Source organism: Physcomitrium patens, chromosome 14, assembly GCF_059467195.1.
Source record: "Physcomitrium patens ecotype Gransden chromosome 14, ASM5946719v1, whole genome shotgun sequence".
Lineage (NCBI taxonomy): Eukaryota > Viridiplantae > Streptophyta > Bryopsida > Funariales > Funariaceae > Physcomitrium > Physcomitrium patens.
The window spans coordinates 6,828,328-6,848,850 of NC_143423.1; the positions used below are offsets into that span (position 1 = coordinate 6,828,328).

Consider the following 20,523-nt stretch of genomic DNA (forward strand, 5'->3'; position numbering starts at 1 on the left):
TCAAATCCATGGCACAAGAGTCTAAAGGCCGATTGGCTCTTATGGTACCCAACTCACAAGCACGACTGGAGTTTGTTCTTGTAGTTGTGATTTTGAATTCTTGCATCCTTTTACGTACACTATTACATTCGTTACAATCTTTGGAAAAATGATTTCAGCAAATATATATACATACATGTATGTATGTATGTATGTATGTATGTATGTATAGTATGACAAAAAATTCTATCATCATAGTGTTTATTTAAACAAACAAATATGTCAGTTTTTTGGTTGCATCAATACAACAGTATTACATCTCGTTCTAAAAGAATATTGATATTCTCAAATAGTCTATAAAAGTGTTAATTGCTTCAATTGTAGTTATAGTATGATATGATGTAATTAAGTTTTAATTTATTTTTAATTATTTTAAAATAACTTGTTTAGTATTTATGACTTTTTATTAGATGGGGTTGTATAATTAATATTTTTTGTTTAAATTTTAACTCTTGATATTTAAATTCAAGTTTATATTCTATATATATATATATATATATATATATACATATATACATACATACATACATACATACATACATACATACATATATTTTTCTCCTAATTTTAATGTGATTGATATAAAGTTGTTATTTTATTAGATAAAATATTATATAGTTGTTGTGATATTTAATTTATGCTTAGAAATATATTAGATTGCATGGTTCTTTGTTGTTTGAGTTTAGATTGTGGAACTTTTTTGACTTGGTTAATTAATAGAATTAGCTAAACAAATGACATATATTGTTAATGGTTCAATTTTTGTATATTATGACTTGTATAATACATTAGCATTGATAATTATGAATTTTAAAATATAAATAAGTATATTTTATCTAATTACTTATATATACTATACATACTAGATAAATTTGTATTGTATATATAAGTAATTAGATCAAATTGACTAGTCTTTGAAGCTAGTGCTATACAATTTTAAAATACAACAAATCAACACTATTGAATTTATTACTAAGTTTTATTTATTTATTTATAATCTCAAGATAGTTTAAGATATGAAAAAAATAAAATAAAAATTTATTACATAACTTTTTCAGATTTTAAACTACAAATCAAAGAATTTTCAAAATACAATATTATTCTTAAAACATCTATAATAAAGACTACAACTGGATTTCAGTCCATGTAGGTTAAAATTTAAGGTAAGAAGTAAGGTATTAATTCATGTTATTTATATTTACTTATTTATTATCATTTTTAAAATTTTAATAATAAAAACCATGTTTTTATATTTTTGTTATATATTATTGTTTATAACCATCTTCTATAGCATAATATATTTAATATTTTTATTATTTTTATTTAAAATAAAAAATTTAATATTAATGATTTATTTTCTAACTAAAAATGTAATTTTTTTTATTTGGTTTTAATTAATTGCTTTTTCTTTTGAATTTCTGTTTAAAAAAATGCTTACTATTGTAAAATGTTGTATTGTTATATTTTATTGTATGCATTGTAACATAAAATATAAAATTTTATGTATATCATTTTTTTATTTTATTTATATATTTTTTAATAAGGCCAAAACATCATTTGATACAAAAAATAATTTAGCAATAAAAAATTTATTTGATAGAAAATTAACCAATCTTATTGGTGTTTAAATTATTATTTTTTTATTAGAAAAGAAATGAATTCATATTAGATTCTATCTTGAAAAGAAAAGAAAAGAAAAGAAAAGAAATATAGTATTGATTTAGTACTCAAGAATCTCATGTATTTGAACTAATAAGATTGAGTAGATTATGCATAACTAACAAATTTTAATACTAATATAACAACTTATTTTTGCAACCAAATCATACTCAATTAAGATGATTTGTCCAAAAAAATGGACAAATTGTGGATTTTATTAAGTAAATTGAAAGATGATTAAAAAAAAAAAAAATTATATAAAGAATAAATCATATATATATATATATATTTATATATGTATAGGCACATACATAATACTAAAAATTGGTATCTATCTTTGAAATTCATTGATTTGCTAAAATATAGTTTTATTTTTTTAAAAATTGCTATAGAAACAAAAAATATTTATAATCAAAATTTTAAAATCAATATATGTCAAAAAATGATTTATTATCATATAAATTGACACATTGATTGTGCAACCATGTACCATTAATATCATATTGTTGTAAAAGCCATTATTACCATGAAAAGGTTTTTAGAATTTGTAACCAAGAGAAATCTATTTTACCCTATTATATCTAATTCTATTCAACCAATCAAGCTTTCATTTGTTTTTCCACACATGCTCTTAAACATCCATCTATCTAGAATGAATAAACATAATTATTTATTAGAAATGACTTATTCTTCGATGAATCTATCATTCTTATTATTATTAAAATTATGGTGCATTTTAATGTACAATTTCACATCATAATAATTTAAAAATAAGATGTATAAATGTTAGATCATTCATAATGTGGTTTTGAATTATTTGAAATAAAAAAAATTTAATAACATGAATTTAATTTAAAATATATTAGTTCAAATACATACTAATTTAAAGTAAATTTTGAATTATAATATCATAATAACTATAAATGGATAGAAATACATAATTTTGTTTTTTTGAATAATATAGTATAAAAAGTTTCTAATCTTTAAAGCTAATATGCATTAATTATTTTTGTACCCAATTTGGCAAGTATTTATGCTAAAAATCCTTTTTGATAATAATTATTATTACATGTAAATTAATATTTAATTACAAAATTAAACTCACAATATGAATTTATTAATTTTTTTAAGTTAAAACTTATAAAGTGGATTTAACTAAACTTAAATAGATATTTATTTATGGTGAAACAATTCACCAACTAAAATTTATTATTAGATAATTATAAACCTAAGTTGATTGGTGAAATAGTTTACTAAGTAAATTTATATAAAATTTAGTGGTATTGCTTGGTAAATCTTAGTAGTAAATTGCATTGAAAGTTAATTTTTTTTATTTTTATTTATTAGGATTCATTAAAATAGTAACAATTAGGATTCCACTATCTTGTGCTTTATTTATTGAAAATGTGACCAATTAAAAACTGATACTTTTTGGGCTAATGCTTTGTCTCATTTGCTCTTTTTCAATCTCAAATTTTAGCAATTTAGGTGATATAAACTTCTTTATATGCAATTAAATTTAAAATTTTATGAAAAAAATAGAAAATAAGATTTTGCATATGTCAATGATTTTTTTAAGATTATGTATGTTATTTATATTATTATATAATTATAATAAAAATAGTGTTATTCTAATTTTATTTATTTATTTACTAATTATTTTACAACCTTCAAAAGAAATCTTGGTTAACTTTGTCAAAGTATAGAGAGCAATCAATGATATGCAAAAAGTACTGTTTATAATTCTTTGAGCTTTGATTGATGTTTGAGCTTATTAAAAAATAACCTCATGCCAATTTTTTTAAAAAAACGCTGATTTACAACACAATTTATATAAGCACTTTTGTTTTAAAAATCTAGAATAAAAATAAAAAGCCATGTCTTACCTCTTAGTTGGTAATCTAATATTTTACTCTAAGTCTTAAATTTCTTTCGATTTATTTGTCCTTTGTAACTCATGTATAAGAAATATCATGTTATAACATATTTTCTAAACTTTTAGTAATACCAAATTCTTAGATAAGAGTAAAAATTTGAAAATTAGTCTAAAGAAATTTGATTATAGCTTATGGATTGAATCTAAGAATCTCATTTTGAAGTATTTTTATTTAGACATGTTTATTGAAGCACATTGTGCAAGAGATAAAAATTGCCTATGCATTTGATTCTATGTGCAATAAAGAAAATACTTCTTTGTAATTAAAATTTCTTATTTGTAATTCATTTAATACATAGGTTTTTTTTTGCATCAAAGATCTATATTAAAAAAATGGCGATGTATTACTTTATAGCTAGTATTCTAATCTTTTCTTTTAGATGCAATAAATTTGGATGTCTACTCACAATGAGCTACACACCAATGACTTAAAATCTTTGGAGTATTTCTTTGGATCTTAATAGTAAATTTTTATCTTACCAATGCAAAAAAAATATTAAAAATCAATTTAGATGATAATGCTAAAATGCATCTTAGTTATTTCCTAGTTTCAAATTTTGGTAGCTTAGGCATTATAATGATCTTCTAAAATAAAAACATAAAAAAAAACAAGAAACAAAAAGATGAGATTTTGTTTTTTTTTTTTTTGTTTTGTTTTGTTTTGTTTTGTTTTGTTTTTTTTTTGTTTTTGTTCTGTAAATTCTTATAAAATATTTAATTTTATTTTACTTGCAATTATCTTTGCAATTTAGTTAAAATTTTTATTTTCTTAGTCTAGAATTTTGCATTTGAAGTGACAAGTTCTCTATTTTTGTTCTAGATTTGATATATACATGTTTGTTAGTTTTTATCAAATGTTTTTTTTTGCAAATTTACTTCAATGATATTAGGTATATGTAAAATACTTTTCTAATTAATCACCATTATATCATTAAATATATTGGTGCATTTATTATAAGAATCAATTATATTATACATTACTAAATATATTACATGTGCATTAATTTAAAACCAAACATACATATATGATACTTAATTATATAAAATATTGGTATTCATAGGAATATATGTGTATAAATTTATCTTTGTAGTCTACTTAATAATATTGGTATAAATATTTTTCTTATAATATCATATAAAATTTATGCCAATATAATATGAGTATTTTTATATATGTTCATTTTAAATATTATACCAATAGCTTATTCAATCTATCTAAGGATTTTGTATTTTATGAATTATTTATTTTTTTAAATATTGATGATTATCTTTTAATTTTTTTTATAGTTGTCACTAAAATAATTATCATAGTACATATATTCTTACTTAATTTTTTTTTGATAAAAACTTGCATAAAAAGACAAATAAAGATCTACTTTCAAAATACATATATTTTTATAATTGTATAGATGTATAGATTTATATTTTGGTAGATTCATAAATGTTGAATATATTTAAAACTTTAGTAGCTTTGATAGTTTTAGCATTAGAATTAAATTTTATATTCTATAAGTTTATAAATCTAGTTTTATTACAAATGAATTCTTATATATTTTTAAAAAATATCTAATAAAAAATAAATTTTAATTAAAATTGAGGTGATTTTAAAAAAAATTATATTCTATATATATATATATATTATGGTTGTTAGGAAAAAAAAAATATATTTGAAATAAAAAGATGTTATCTTTTATAACTTAGATCTAAAAGATGTATTTTAATTCAGCTTTAATTGTGATAGGTAGCTTTTTGGAACATGTGATTTCAAGTTAAAATACAATGACAATATGTTTGTAATGTGAGAGAGATTTGATTACTTAAGATTATGTAATCTTATGTTTTATTTTATTTTATTTTATTTTATTTTTAAGTAAATAAAGATGACCTCTTTTTTTTATAGATCTAATAAAAATCCAGATTTTATTTATTTTTAGCATTGAACCTTGTACAATGTTTTCGTTGGAATCATGTAGATTGACTTCAAATAACCAAGCTTCTATTAAATTGATTCTTCCTATTGTATTGTTTATTATTAGGATATCAAAATTTCCAACATAGGCTTACATAGTTTGTTGTAAAGCTTCTATTCTGATTTTAATTGGAAAGCTATTATTATAATATAATAAGATTAAAGATTTTCTTAGATTAAATTTTCTTAATAAGTCATGTTTATTATAGGTAGCCAGAAAATTTCCAAGGTAAATAATACAAAGATATTATAAGACAATAGTTTAAAATAATAAATATAAAAGAATGTTTTTTTTTGTTTTTTTTCTTTCATAGATTCTAATTTCAAAACCATCTAAGAATCTAAAGATTTATATGCATTCTCATATTGGTATTTATTGGATGTTTTTATGATCCAAAATTAAATGGATGTTATTGTTCTTAATTTGTCTTATTATTTTTAAGATTAGCCATGTCTTAATAGCATAGTAATAAAGAGCTTGAAGTTAAAATATTACAAAAAAAAGTTCCTTTAGAAATTTAAAATAATCAAATTTATATTTGGCATTAAATAGGCAATACAAAACTTTATGGTACTATCTTTCAAGTAGAAGGTGGTAAAGATAGAGTTGCTTATAAGAATCTTGCTACTTGTACTTACAAAGATTTAATATATTAATTTATTCTTTTTCTTCAAGGACCTTTAGTATCTATTAGTTGATCCATATCTAGATTGTAATATATTTGGAGTTATAAATCAAATGAGTGATTTTTATTGGAATAAAAAACAAACATGTGGCTTAGCCTATAATCCTTATTATAAAAAATGCTAGTTAGAAGAAGTAATCTATTCCAAAAAGACATTCTTTTACAATTGTTCTTAAACTTTAAAAGATTGGATCAACCAAGAATTGCAAATTAATATTAATTTATGTAATTTTTTATTTTCTCTATTTTTTATATAAATTAAAAGTATTAAATTTTAGTTCGTAAAAAATATAAATAAATAAATATATATTAATTTTTTTTTTATTATATTATATGAATTTTTTGCCACTTTTTAAAATACATACTTAATTTTTATGAGCTTGTATCTAAACTTTAGCAAATAACTTGCAAATTTAACAAAATTTGCATCTTTATCTTAATTTTAGATATCTGACAACCATTTCAAGGATATTTAGTAAAATCAATCTTTATATAAATGTTTTTGAGCATGGTGCTAACGACCTTAATGCCGATCTAAATAAAGAATTTAAAATTATTCTAATAACTAATAATATATGTAATACATTGTTTAAATTATAAAGGTAAAATATACCAATATAAGATTAAGTTGTAATGATTTTGTTTAGTAAAGTAGAAGAGTAGCTAACTAAAATTTAATTATTAAGTATAGCAATAAAAAAATGTGTTGGATTCATGAATGCTCTTACTCTTATATACAATCTAATTTAATATCTTCTTTTATTTTCAAATAATAATAATAAATAGATCTATACTATTCAATAAGTTATTATATATTGTAAAGTATCAATATATAATTTTTATGCATATTAATTACATATTTGTTTTAAAAAGATTTTTTACTAAAGTAATTATATCTTTAAACAATACTTAGTCAATATAACTACTAAAAAATTAAAACAATGTAATTCTAGTAGTCATAAACCAAATTAAGTTTAAATTTGATTTATATGCTATATAAGCACATATTGTTGATTATGTTAATTTTAATACTACACATGTTAACTATTTTATTATTCTTGATACTTCCATTTAAGAATTAATACTATTTATTTAATATATATACTACTATATTATGGATAATTTAACTCAAATAAAATATTAAATATTTTCACTATATTTGTATGTTATCTGAAATGACATGAAATAAATAAGGAGCTATTGGAAGGCCAAACTATAGCCAATAGATTAGATATAATTGTACATACTTTCAACATAAAAATAAGATTATTTTTTTCAAAAAATTGAATAAAAATACATAATTTTCTTATAAGTTTTGAGCTTATTTGGATAATAAAATAGAAAAAAAAACTTTATGTTTTTCCTACTTTTGGGCTTTAATTAATATCAAAAGATGCATACTATATAAGAACTAGAATTTTAGATTTGTATCAAGTTTCTATCAAAAGACAACATTGAACAATATGAAATAGTGAGTACTTATTTTTTGTGTGGTCTATGCAATATTAAAAATCTAATAGCTTTTTGAATAAAGAATAGCATTTGTAGCTAGTGTCACGGACATACAACTGAAGAAGATTCTAAAAGGTTCTAGAAGATTCTAGAAGATACCAATAGGTTCTAAAAAGGCTCTTGAAGGTTCTAGGAAATTCCAATAGATTCTAAGAAAGTTCTAGAAGGGCATAGGAGGTCCTAGAAGGTTCTAAGAGGCTTTAGATGATTTAGGAAGTTGCTAAAGAAGGATCTTAGGCTTGCTTTGTTTTCAAGCCTCATAAAAACATTTCAAGAAGATTCCTAAGACCTAGTATCTATAAGAGTCGAGGTTAAGGGGATCCTCAGTCTCGACAACTCACTTCTTGTGGTTTAGCCAAGACCTTCTTGTCTTGTATCTAGTTGTTGTTTTAATGTCGAGTTAACTCCATTCCTTCGTCTTGAATCCTTGTCTTGTATATGGTCCCTAGTAGCAAGAGATATTCCAATAAGATTTGCAAGCATATAATTTGAGGTAAAGATAGATAAGTTTTATACCTCCGACTTTGTAATAGATGCAATTTTATATGCAATCATATATTCCTTATTCATAAAAATTATAAGGTCATTCTATACAATTAATTTTTATACAAAAAATTTAAAACATATATATGCATCAAAGTACATGTTGGTGTTGATAAATATGAAATATTTCTTCAAATTTTTGTTGAAAGAATTTAATCAAGTTGTAATCATAGTTGTAGATTCAATAAATGAAGTAAAGTTATATCTAAATATAAGATATGTTAACCTACTTAAAAGCATTTATTTACTATTTTTGCCCAAATTTTACTATAAGTAGCCATAGATAATGCATTTGATGGTATACTAACCAAATTAGTACAATATTCTCTTTAATGACAACATAACTTTGATTGATATTATTTCACATGGTACATTGCAACAAATGATGTTTCTTAGATACATTTTATTCAATCCAAAAAATAAATGTTCATTCAATGTATTTTTTATAGATTTTTTTTATAAAACCATGTGTATATGATAAATAAAAAAATGTAGGTTGTTTGTCAATATGGAGCTCTAGTAATAAGGTTCATGTATTTTTTATTTATTATATTAGATGAGTGTTATATTTTTTAGTGTGGAATCAATATTTTTTGAACATCTTCATGTAAGTTTATTAAACAAACACTTGAAGTACTTGCTATGCTTTGAAACTATCGCAAGGTAACAAAAAGTGAGATACATGTCTATGGATAGTATAAATTGTTCAATATGCTTTTAAACTTTGTATCTTTTTTATCAATTTTATTTATTTATATTATTTCTTTCACTTGTTTGCAACTTGAGATATTATAGAAGTCCTAAATTTATGACATATAACATCATTGATTACCAAAAAATAGCCTAATTGCTAATATAAAAAATAAAGGACTTCTTTTATTGAAAAAAAATCTTATTTTTATTGATAAAAAATTAATAATTTTTTTGATATATTTTTAGTAGAATATGCTATAAGTAGCTATAAAATATATATTTCTATATGAAAAAATCTTAAAATTATAAAAATATATTAGTAAAATTTAATAAAGATATATATTTTTTTAAAATTTTGAATAATTTTTAAGCATTTGCTATATAGACAAATGTTATTTAAAATATAGATTTTATAATGTTTTTTTTTGATAGTCTTTGTAATTTTTAGTTTTTAATATTTTTTACATAGCATGTTATTCATTGTCATTTGCACAAATGGTTAAGTTACAAAAACCATTGCTTCTTTGGAAATTTTAATATTTTATTTGACTGGCAAAAAAGACATTATATTTTGCTTTTAAAATATCTATTAATAATATTTACAATCTAAAATACAAATTTTATAAATTCAAGCTATACTATAGTTATTTGTAATATAAAGCTAGTTAGAAATAAAGTACTTGAATGACATAAAAAATATGTTAATATAATAAGTTGTAATCTATTAGAATTTTTGCAAACACTTGACATGTTGTTCAAAGACAAAGTAGTATTATTTGATAGTTATTTCTATCAATGCGCTTATATCATTTTTTCCCCCCTATTATTGTTGCTTCTTTGAAGGAGTTTGATTTTTAATTATTATTTACTATCTTAATAAAAATATGGAATCAAGAATATATCTTGCTTTGAGACCATTTGTGTAGTAAATTTTTGTGAGTGGATAATAATGAATTTTCAATGAAGAAGGAAACAATCTTCAAACAAATGTTTTAGGTATGCAAGTTGGTTTATATTAGAATGCTTCCATTCTTATTGAAACCCCAAATCTCTATGGTAACAAATTGTCACTTCATGCCCTTAACTATTTTATTCTAGGCTTAAAAATGCTGTGTTATATTTGGATTGTAACCTTTCCACCAACCATGGCCTATATACTATCCAATTTCATTAAGAAAGAAGTAAACATCTTATTACTCTCTTGTAGAAAATTATTACTCTTGTAGTAAATGGTAAAATGGACAATGACCTTGTGGTACTTCTTCTCCAACATATGCAATGACCAACACTCAATCTCCGATTTTTTATTTTTTATTTTTATTTTTTTTGTGTTTTTTTGTTTGTGGTTTCCTCCACCCATTGCTTGAAAAAGCATCTCAATGAGGAAGAAATAAGCTCTGTTAAAAGAAAAAGAGTATAGGACATGAAACCAAAACCAAAATGCGTTCAAACCACAATCATTTGATCTCTCTTTTCACCAAACAGCGGGCTGATTAAATCACAAGGACCTGACTCTGTGAATGTGAGACTAAACGCTGCAACAATCCTCTCAAGTTTCCAGCATCCTATCACAACGTCTGTGTGTGTGTGTGTGTGCGCGCGTGCGTATTGAGCTTTCCTAGAGCAATGCAAACTTGTGTTTGTTAGCCGGTTAGCCGCTCACTTTTCATCTTGCTGTTCTTTATGATGAGGTTACGGTTGCCCTGCATTTCTTCCTCCAGATGGGCATTTCCTGCTACTGCAACATTTCCAGAATTCCAAACCCCACAACCCGCATGCCCAGCTCCATGACAAACGCGGTTGCTCTCAGTGTAATCACAAAAGTGTCGGTCTCCGACCCTCTAAGTTGTTGCACCAAATGAACTGCGCCGCTCGCGCAGCCTTGAAGCTGCGACGGCTCTGTGCACATTGTACCTTGGCAGTCAAACAATCAGACAAACAGGAATCACGCACGGCGTAGAAACGCGGCAAGCAGATCGCATCTCATCCAAGACGTCCACACGCCACAAACGTAAAGGATTTTTCGTAGCTTGGTATTTCTCACGCAGATGGTAATTACAAGAAGTTTGCAGTGCTGAGTGACTCGCCGCTAAACTGAGTGAGAGCCCGGAACTTTCTGCCGGTATGTACTAGGACGCGGGAAATGCTGCACCCGGCGGATCGGCGTTAGCGCTCCCTTCTGTCGACTGAATGCATTGTCTGCGCATTCGTAAATATGCACATGGAGGCATCTAGATGGAGATGCTGTTGGGAACTCCCTTGTTTGTGAGCCCAGGGCCAGATTTCGGATACAGGAGCTCGTATGGAACTTTGACGGGACCGTTTCGGTTCTTGTTCTTGGGGTCTGCGTTCCTTCCCTGGATGAGGTTGCATATCTCGTCGACTCTCTTGCTGAATCTCTTGAACACGCCCTTGACCCTTTCGTCGTCGGTCCAGTTGTCGCCACGCTCTCCCAGGTACTCCTCGTTGGAGGAGTGCGTGGAGAGGATCTCGATGGTGGTCATGTTCAGTTTGGTCATGACGGCATTGGCGAGCATGGACAGCAGATACTTCTCTGGGTTCTGTTGCATAGCCTCCCACTCCGGGGTGCCTTCCTCAGGGATGAGCTTGCGCGTCATGGCGGGATGGTTGGGCATGAACCCGGCGTACAGATACTGGCCAAAGTTCACGGCAGCGTGATGGCACGAGGCGACCCAAGCAACAGTTGTGACGATCTGCACCAGATTGTCCTTCGAGTCTGCCTCGATCCAGCCTTCATTTATGTCGGCGTGGCCCTTCGTTCGCAGTTCGGTCCACCAGTTTTGAAGCTCCTCGTCGGCTTGAACCGCCCTGTCGTCGGGGTAGAAGAGGTCGATGTGCTCCTTGACCCATCCACGGATTGCGGCCCAGAGCTCCAGTCCATCCTTGGCATACGGGTAGTCGTCGATCACCAGCCTCAGCCCGTGCGGAGCACTTGCGTCAGGCACCGCCATTCCCCTGGCTCACACACAATCGCCCCTGCAATGTCAAGAAGCATGTCCACGACCAGCGGCGAGCGCAAATGCTCGCACTGCAAAGCAAGTATGGGCAGCGAAGCGAGGCGCGGCGCGTACCTCTTGATCAAGTCATTGGGAAGGGCTTCGTCGACAAAACGCCATCCAGCGTAGACTTTTGATGAGATTTCGAGAGCGTACTTCTGGGGAGTGAAGGTCTGCTCTACGATTCCCTGGGCGCAAATGAGCGACTTGCGCGCAGACTGGTTGATGTCCATGGTATTCTTGAAGTGGGCGACGAGAGCCTTGTGCACCGGATGCATGATGCTCAACTGCCTGTTGGTTGCGATGATGAAGGGCTCGATCACGGCGTGGGTCCGCAACCTGGCATCACAAGTCATCGCTTCAGCTAACGGAATGCGTGATTACAATGCCAACGTTAGTCAAGGCTGGTTCGCTTTGCGACAGTTTTGTGGGACCCAAGGTGGCTGAGCAGTTACCAGTGGCTGATGACTTGGTGGAATGAAGCATCGTTGCTTAGAACGTGCGCTTTTGCAAGTTCCCATCCCCAGTTCTTCGCTGCGCCCGCCTTGGCAGGGAGGAAGACCCGGGACTTCGGGCTACCTCCTTCCGCTCCTGGAAGAGACAACTCAATACAAACGGGTTTCAACGTCCCTTCCTCGGTCAGGAAGAAGAGCGTCCAGGCTGCGTAAGCTTGAGTGGATTTCAGGTCATTGATGCGCTGAATGTAGCCGAGTAACCGTTCTCGGTAATCCAGCACGAACAGCCTGTTCTGCCGCAAGGCCTGGGTCAAGCAAAGCCGACACAAACTGTGAGAACTTGGTAAGGAGATTTGGTCGCGCGTGATCAACAGGCTCTAGTTACGTGAGTGTCGTGGAGCAACGTGCTCCGCGATTCGAATCCGTGGAACTCACCTCCTGGACGGTGAGCCCTTCCAGGTGAGGCTGCACCATTTCGGCGGTGGCGGCCATGTCTTTGTAGGGTGGAAATGTCTTGAGAGCTTCGATCACTATGGGGTTCATGCCGGCCAAAACCTGACGACCGAACTCGACGTCTTCGGTCCAGGCATCCTTGTCAGCTATCACCACAAAGCAGCACCACAGGTGTCAGACGCAGACCCATGGAACGATCGGGAGAAAAGCGACGTCGCTCATAGCTGCGATTCCATTCAATTGAGCTTACAGACCGCAAACGTCCGATCAGAGTTTTGGGGTTCAGGTACCAGCGATGATTCTCGGCGTGGGGTACTTGAACACGTTCTTGTTGTCACCAGAGGCGAATGCGAACTGGCGAATGAGCTCGAACGGCTGCTGCTGGTTGCTGATGAGCTCCTGCACCGAGGACTCCTGCCCAAGCGGCACGTACAGCTGCCGCACCTCGTCGAAGCTCCGGAAATCCTCGTCGTGAGAGCCCAAGTTGGCGATGAGCTGGTGCTTCTTCCCCTTGAGGCTGGTGCCGAGAAACCCAGATTTCTTGACGTCATCAAACTGTTCGTCTCTGGGAATGTAATTGTTCGTCAGGCTACCTTTCGGAAGGGTCTCTGTCACTCCATCTGCTCACGAACAGGGACGGGAATCAACAGAAACCTCAACACCCCGAATCGAACACCGAATTTTAAACAAAAAGAAAATACAAAAAAACCAACCAACTAACACACCAACAACCAAGTGCGAGTTCTCGCCCTCTCCCCCGTTTGCAGCTTTCGGAGAAGACGACGAAGTGAGGGGCTTGGAGTACCTGGGTTCATCATCCTGCCAGTGCGGCAGCGGCGCGGGTACGGATACTCCGCCGACCCCCCGAGAATCGGTCGACGTTCCTCCGGCGTCCCCAAGTCATTGTAAACATCGTAGTCGTAGATTCTTTCCCATTCCTTCCTCTCTCCTGTTCCATCCCCTTGCAACTCCTTCAGCTCGTCCTTCCTCAACTTCCTCAAGCCGGGGGGAGTCTGAGCAGGTGTATACACCTGCAACAGCCGCAACACAAGGACGTGACGGTGTCAAAACCTCGGAGCCCGTTGCATTCATTGCGTCGGCGATCAGTGCTTTCATTCGCGAAGAGATCGATGATAGTTGGTTCACCTTATTGGCAAAGAAGATCCGACCACCTTTGTCCTTCTCGGACGCGTACACCCACGAATCGCAGAGGAAAGTGACGACTCTGCGGTCGGGCATAGTAACCTGCGCTTTGGTGATCTTGAACTCGGTGGTGATGTTGAGCTGCGGGAGCACAAGGTTTTTGTGTCCGTTGTGCAGGATGATCGCCCCCGGGGTACCAAAGTTCCTCGATACAAAACAATCCAGGTTGAAACAGAACAACTTCGGTATCAAAAGGTTCCTAGGCTGCGTCCATTGTTCGAAGGTCACCGACTTACTCACCCTTCCAGAGCCAGTCGCTGCAAAATTCGACAACAAGCTCTCAGAACATTGGTGAAGCGGGAAGGGAGCTGCAAGATGCTGAATATCTTCTCCGCGCACCGCCGGGAGAAGAAATTCGAAACGATTGCCACCTGCCTGAAGCCAACAATTCTAAGGGGCAGGTTAGTTCGGTTACCAGGATCGACGTCATTGCTGACGAGTTGCAAGGTGACTTGATTTTTGATGAGCTCCTGTCCCAACTCGCGGAGGTCGCCCAAGAGGTTTCCGACATCGAGGCCGGCGAAAGTGGATCTCATGAGCACGACCGAAATTTGTAGCCGTACGTCGTGGCTATTCGCAGGTCTGGTGTCGAATAGATTCCCGAGGATGGGGACCTTTCCCAGCAGCGACGGATGGTTCGTCAACACCGTGTCCTCAGCTGAAGAGGATGTCACTGTCAACGGGACCGTCTCCTTCGCAACCTCTGGAACGGGGTCCGGCTTCGGCTTCTGCAGTGAGACCTCTCCGCCTGAGAAGAGCATAAAAAGCTCCCTAGGATTCTTGAAGAAGAAATCATCCTTCCTCACAGAGCTCATGACGGCGGACGCCATCGCTTCTTCTGAGTGGATCAACGTGCGCGTCTACGCGTCCCGCCGAGGCTCTAGATTCGCTTTGATGTCAATCGTCAGTCGACTACCGACTCGGCACCTCCACCGACAATCTTCCAAAACGCCGCACACTCGGAACACCAGCCCACGCTCACTTCGTGTCGTACAAACCAACAAAGCACGCAATCTTGAGTCCAGCTTCTGCACCTTGCTGCAATCTCCCGGACAACAACGAGTCATTGGTCAATGCAACGGCAGCATCCGAGGACAAGCCCGGAAAAAGGACGGCTGACCAGCTCATGCTAAAAGTGTGTGCAACTGCTCCCTTTCTGCAAACCATGCACGTAGAGTACCGCTGGCAGTCACGACACACAGGATGTTCGGCGTTCCAGTCGGCAACACTGAAGGAGAACATCTGCTGGCGTCTTCTGCAAAGCATGCACAGTGCGAGGGAAGCATTCTCATGTCTCTAAGCATTCATGACGACCAACCTGATGGGCTACGTACCTCGCTCACACGTCGAGTGCCCCCTCCTCTGTCGGAGGAACAAGACTGTTCTGTGCCGTGTCGGCCGCACCGGAAGTTCTAGAACACCGTCGCCCAGAGAGAGGCACCAGCTCAAGCGGCAAACACCCAGAAACAGCGCGTAGTCTAGTCAACCTGCATAATCAGGACGTGATCGACTCACACCGATTCGACTTCCATGTCCAGAATGTGGCCTTATATACGCTTGGCTGCGGCGACTGTTTAGCCGGGACCCCACCCCTGCTGCTGGGCAGAGGGTTGGCTTAATTCCGCGGAGTTGCTGCAGCGTGCTCCAGCTCTTGCACTCTGCGACCTCGGATTTTGCAAGGATAAGTCCACGGTGACCGGAAGCCAGGAAGCCGCGGGCCACCTGCTGTGACCAACTCCGCTGCATGCTGAATGTTGCCATGCAGAGAACGGAAAGGGATTTAGATATAACCAGTTTGTATCCTGTGCTTTCAGTAACTATCATCGACCGGTAGCTAAGACTGTGTGGTCTCCATACTCAAAGAGTGTGCTTTCCAAAACCCACCGGAAGGTAGTATACCATGCTGTCCATCTCCAGTGCTGCGCTTTCCGTAATCAAAAGGCAGTTCAGATCCTGTACTTTCCATAACCAAATGGCAGTTCAGATCCTGTACATTCCATAACTATTATTCCTTAGCAAAACAGTAATGAAAAATTTCCTTAATCCGTTGCATTGTGATTAGCTCGTAATATTGTAAGCTGTTTTCCATATCTTATGTAAGTTCTTTAGAGTATGATGCTTTTTGGTATTGTTATTTGATACAAAAATGTATCTTTTGAAGCATGGGCAGTACCTTCTAGTCTAGTGCTTTATTTCTTTTATTTTAAGATCCTCCTTTTCTCAAATCTTTAGATGAGCACTCAATTTTTTGTACAAAACAAAGTTCTAATATATCATACAAAAAAAAACATTATTAGAATCAATGCCTATTTTAAAGTTCTTGTATATCAATAGGAAATATATGTTTTTTGCTTACAACATATCTTGTTATTTTTATAAATATTTTATACACATAGAAGTTGTACCTTTCTACTTAAACACCCAATTGAAATGAATCACCACACATCTAAGTCACGTTTTTTATCTGCAATATTTTAAATCTTTTGGTATTAGTTGTTTTTGTTTATTTAAGATATTTTGTATTTTATCAAGTATCAAAAGACAAAAATCTCAAGAGCTTTTATTATTTGGTCATATATATATATATATATATTTGCATTTGTATTTTTGTGCCTTAATAGATTTATTTCATTTGTATGTTTTTTTATTTTTTTTATTTTTTTATTTTTTTTCCCATACTTATATCTGAAGTAAGTATTATATTTATCTTTATTAGAGGGTGATTGGAAATAAAGAAATTTATTTTTTTCATGTATAATATATACTTGAATCTTGTTTCTTAGAAAATCCTTTGTAATAATATATAATATATTCAATTTGGCCAAGACTCTCATATAATTTCTTATATTAATCTAAAAATCATTTAAACCTTGTATTTTTGTACATGTCATTTAAGTGAAATCCTGCCTAAAAATACCAACATAATGTGATGTCTTTTATAGTCTTTAATATTGTGTAAGATGAAGATTTTTTCATATTATCTTCAATCATATTTTGATTTACACTCAATATTTAATATTTACAGATAGTTAATGGATTATCTACCGAAATTTATTAAAAAATATTTTATATTTTATAAAAAATAAGTTGCACATATATTGATGAAATTTATTTTGCATAAATGAATATTTTATATTGTAATTAAAAAGTTCAATAAAATAATTGTGATTTCATATTATTAACCAAGTAAATTAGGTGTTTGAATCAAAGAATGGAATTTCTAATTGAGAAAAAACAACCCATTTTAAAATATAGTTTATCTATCAAAGACTTGAATCTCAAAGAATTAAAAGAACAATACATTCTTGTATCACTCAAAAAGGCTAAAAAATCACTCAAAGATGGTATGATATTAAACTAGAATGACTATTGCTAAAGACAAGAAGACTAGAAAATCTTAAAAGTAGACTAAAGATTAGAAAGGCATTATTAAGAGTGAAGAAGGCTTCATTCTTACCTCCATATATACTATTCAACTAAAAGCTATGTAATGACGTTTTATAGGATCTTTGACATGTATCCAATTTGCAAGAAACATGTCTTAACTTACAAGACAAGTTTCTTATATGTATGCCACATTATTAGCTTGTATTATAAGCTACTGATATGGCTATATTATTAGCTAAGTTTCTTACCTATGAATTAATTATAGACAAATATAAAGGTGAAACCACGTCTATGGAGATTCTATTTTTTTTTTTTTAATAAGATATTATCAAATTAACTTATATTTATCTATTTATAATATTTAATTAATTATTAGAGTAAATATAGTTATCTATGATATAAAAATAGAAGGTAAAATATAAATTTTTCTAAACAATATTATTTTATTGCAAAGATTTGCTATTCTTCATCTTGATTTGATAGATGTTATGAATGAAAACCATCAAATTTCTTTGCTACATTTGGAAGATTCTTAGGTGGCTTCCATGTGCATTCACTAATATCATATTTTTACAAATAAATAAGATATTTCAACCTATTTTGATATTGCTTTGAGTCTAAGACTCTTTCTATCTTGAACTCTTGATTATTATCTATTTTTATAAGAAGAGGTTGTATTTTTCTTCTTTTTGACATATTCATTGCTTTATATGACTTAAAAAAAACATATAAAATACATGATGGATTTTCATAGAATTTGATAGATGTAATTAATAAATAATTGGATTAATCTATTTACATATAAAAATGGTCTAAATTAACAGTAATCTAATTTGTCACAAGTGGAAGTAGTCTTAATATAACAACAAAGTAATTATATCTTATCATCAGCATGGAATTGAAGTTGTTCCTAGTAATAAGCATTCAAATTAATCTTTTTTTATTTTTTATTTTATTTTTAATTATACTTTTGTATGGCGTGATTTCCTATTTAAGAATATATTGGATATCTAGTTGTAGAGAGATTAGTTCTAAGTTATTAGCCAAGATTCAATAAGTAATTTATTCCTATTATAAAAGATAAATAAATATATCAATATAGAAAAATATTTTAATAACAAAAATACTTTATATTTAAGAAGATTTATATACAAGGCTTTTTAAAGTATCTAAAAATATCCTAACATCCTTTGATATATCAAATCATAACTAATTATTTGACAATAAGTTAGATTTCTTATAAATTCAAAGAAAATCCATAATCTTTTTACAAAAATCCATCTTTATGTTATAATTTTTTTAAAGTTCTATATCTCCATCTTTAACATATATGTAAATTCTTGGCTATCAAAAACTCCTTTATTTTGTATAAAATGCCCAAATTGAAGCAAAATCCTTTCAAAATATTTTTCTCCTTAGATGATATTTTTCTCCAAATTTTTGATCTTCAACAAATGTCACATGATTGTACAAAGTCTTTGATTGCATTTCACATTTGAATCTACAAAAAATCTCTAGATATTAGTTCCAAAATTTTATTGTATTCAAAATATTCAACTGCTGAAAAGTTATGATAAGCCTGAAGAATGTGTAATTGTGCTTTACCTTTTGGAATATATATATATATATATATATATATATATATATAGAGTACATCATTATTGAATTCAAACTTAGAAATATCTTGAGATTGAGAAGAATTATTTTTAATATCACAAATAAGAAGATTACAAGACATACTTGATTGAACTTGCTTAAAGATGGAAATGTTCTAACTTCAAGAGAATCATTTTTTATTGATCAAAAGATGCATTTTTTTCTTTTAATACAAGATAAAAATATCTAAAAAGAGTGTCTAACAAACCTTGTTATTTTTTGTATCAATAAATAATCTTGAAATCAAATCTTGATAAAGACATGTTGGAATGGACTTGGTAACAATTCAAACCATGTGCTAACATAAAATACTTAAGGTTCTTGTGATCCGTATACATAGTATCATGATATAACATAGCTAATAGATAAAAGAGTGAAAAAATATTATATCATAGAAGATCTTATTTCAAAATATTATAAAAAATTATCTTATGAATATACATAGTAGTTAAAAGATAATAAAACTAAAAGTACAAATATTGCCTTTTTATAAAGTAGGCTTCTACTTACTTTGTAGAGCCATAATTAAGACAAAATAAGATAGATTAAAAAAATAAAGAATATAAGCATATATATAAGAGAATTAAGAGTTGATTTTAGTAAAAATTATCTCAAAAAAATAAAAATTGATATTTGAAAAGGACTTGTTGCCAAGAAGAGTTGAAATCAAATCCCAAAGCACAAAACCACATACCTACAATAATTCTAAGTTTTTTTTGCAAATCAAAGAATGGAATTCAAGAGAAGAATTCATTGAATTTTTTTAAGTATGGATTTTGGGAAATTTGATTTTGTAATGATTTTATAAGAGCTTTGCAAAGTCAATGTTATTTTTAGTATATTTGGTTTTATGAAATAAAAAAAGATTTATATTTGGATAAATTTTATAAGTTTGGTAGTAGATCTATAAGTAAAAATTTGTAGATTTGTGAGTATATTTGTTTTTTATTGTGCATGGTAAATTTGAGTATGATTAAACAATTAGATTAAAGGTTATTGAAGTTTAAGTGGATTAAAATCTCAAAAATTGGATTATGAGGATTAATGAGCATTTTTAAGTTTTTTAAAAGTTTAATGATTAGATTTATGTAAAATTTATATGTGTGGATAGTAAAATTGATTTCTAATATATATGTGAATTTTGAAAGGTATTTAATGGTGAAATTAAGAGATTTTGGCTTAAGAAGATTGTCATCTAGATTTGATAAGGAGGCTGATTAAAACTCAAGTAGAATTTAGAATTTATCTTCTATTTGGTAAATTTGATCTTTTTAAAAATATTTGTGCTTCATGTTAGCTTGGTTCTTCAGAGATA

The 20,523-nt window shown here is 30.7% G+C and overlaps 1 protein-coding gene across 1 annotated transcript; it reads right to left on the minus strand.

The window, feature by feature from the left end:
- Positions 1–11,045: 11,045 nt before the first annotated feature.
- On the minus strand, positions 11,046–15,701 carry LOC149987823 (seed linoleate 9S-lipoxygenase-like). Its single transcript, XM_090255749.1, has 9 exons — positions 15,500–15,701; positions 14,581–15,203; positions 14,109–14,422; positions 13,768–13,993; positions 13,253–13,582; positions 12,945–13,108; positions 12,510–12,814; positions 12,130–12,393; positions 11,046–12,013 (listed from the first exon to the last, which is right to left on the minus strand). Exons 2-9 carry the CDS (start codon positions 14,993–14,995, stop codon positions 11,269–11,271), a joined length of 2,763 nt encoding a protein of 920 aa, XP_090111875.1. The 5' UTR covers positions 14,996–15,203; positions 15,500–15,701; the 3' UTR covers positions 11,046–11,268.
- Positions 15,702–20,523: the final 4,822 nt, after the last annotated feature.

Bases quoted from the DNA above. Each gene is read 5' to 3' on its own strand.
- LOC149987823 (XM_090255749.1), bottom strand. From the start codon at position 14,995: ATGGCGTCCGCCGTCATGAGCTCTGTGAGGAAGGATGATTTCTTCTTC. The intron at 13,583-13,767 runs GTACTCCAAGCC...GTTCGTGAGCAG, and splicing joins TGGCAGGATGATGAACCCAG to ATGGAGTGACAGAGACCCTT. The intron at 13,109-13,252 runs GTACCTGAACCC...TTGTGGTGATAG, and splicing joins CACGCCGAGAATCATCGCTG to CTGACAAGGATGCCTGGACC.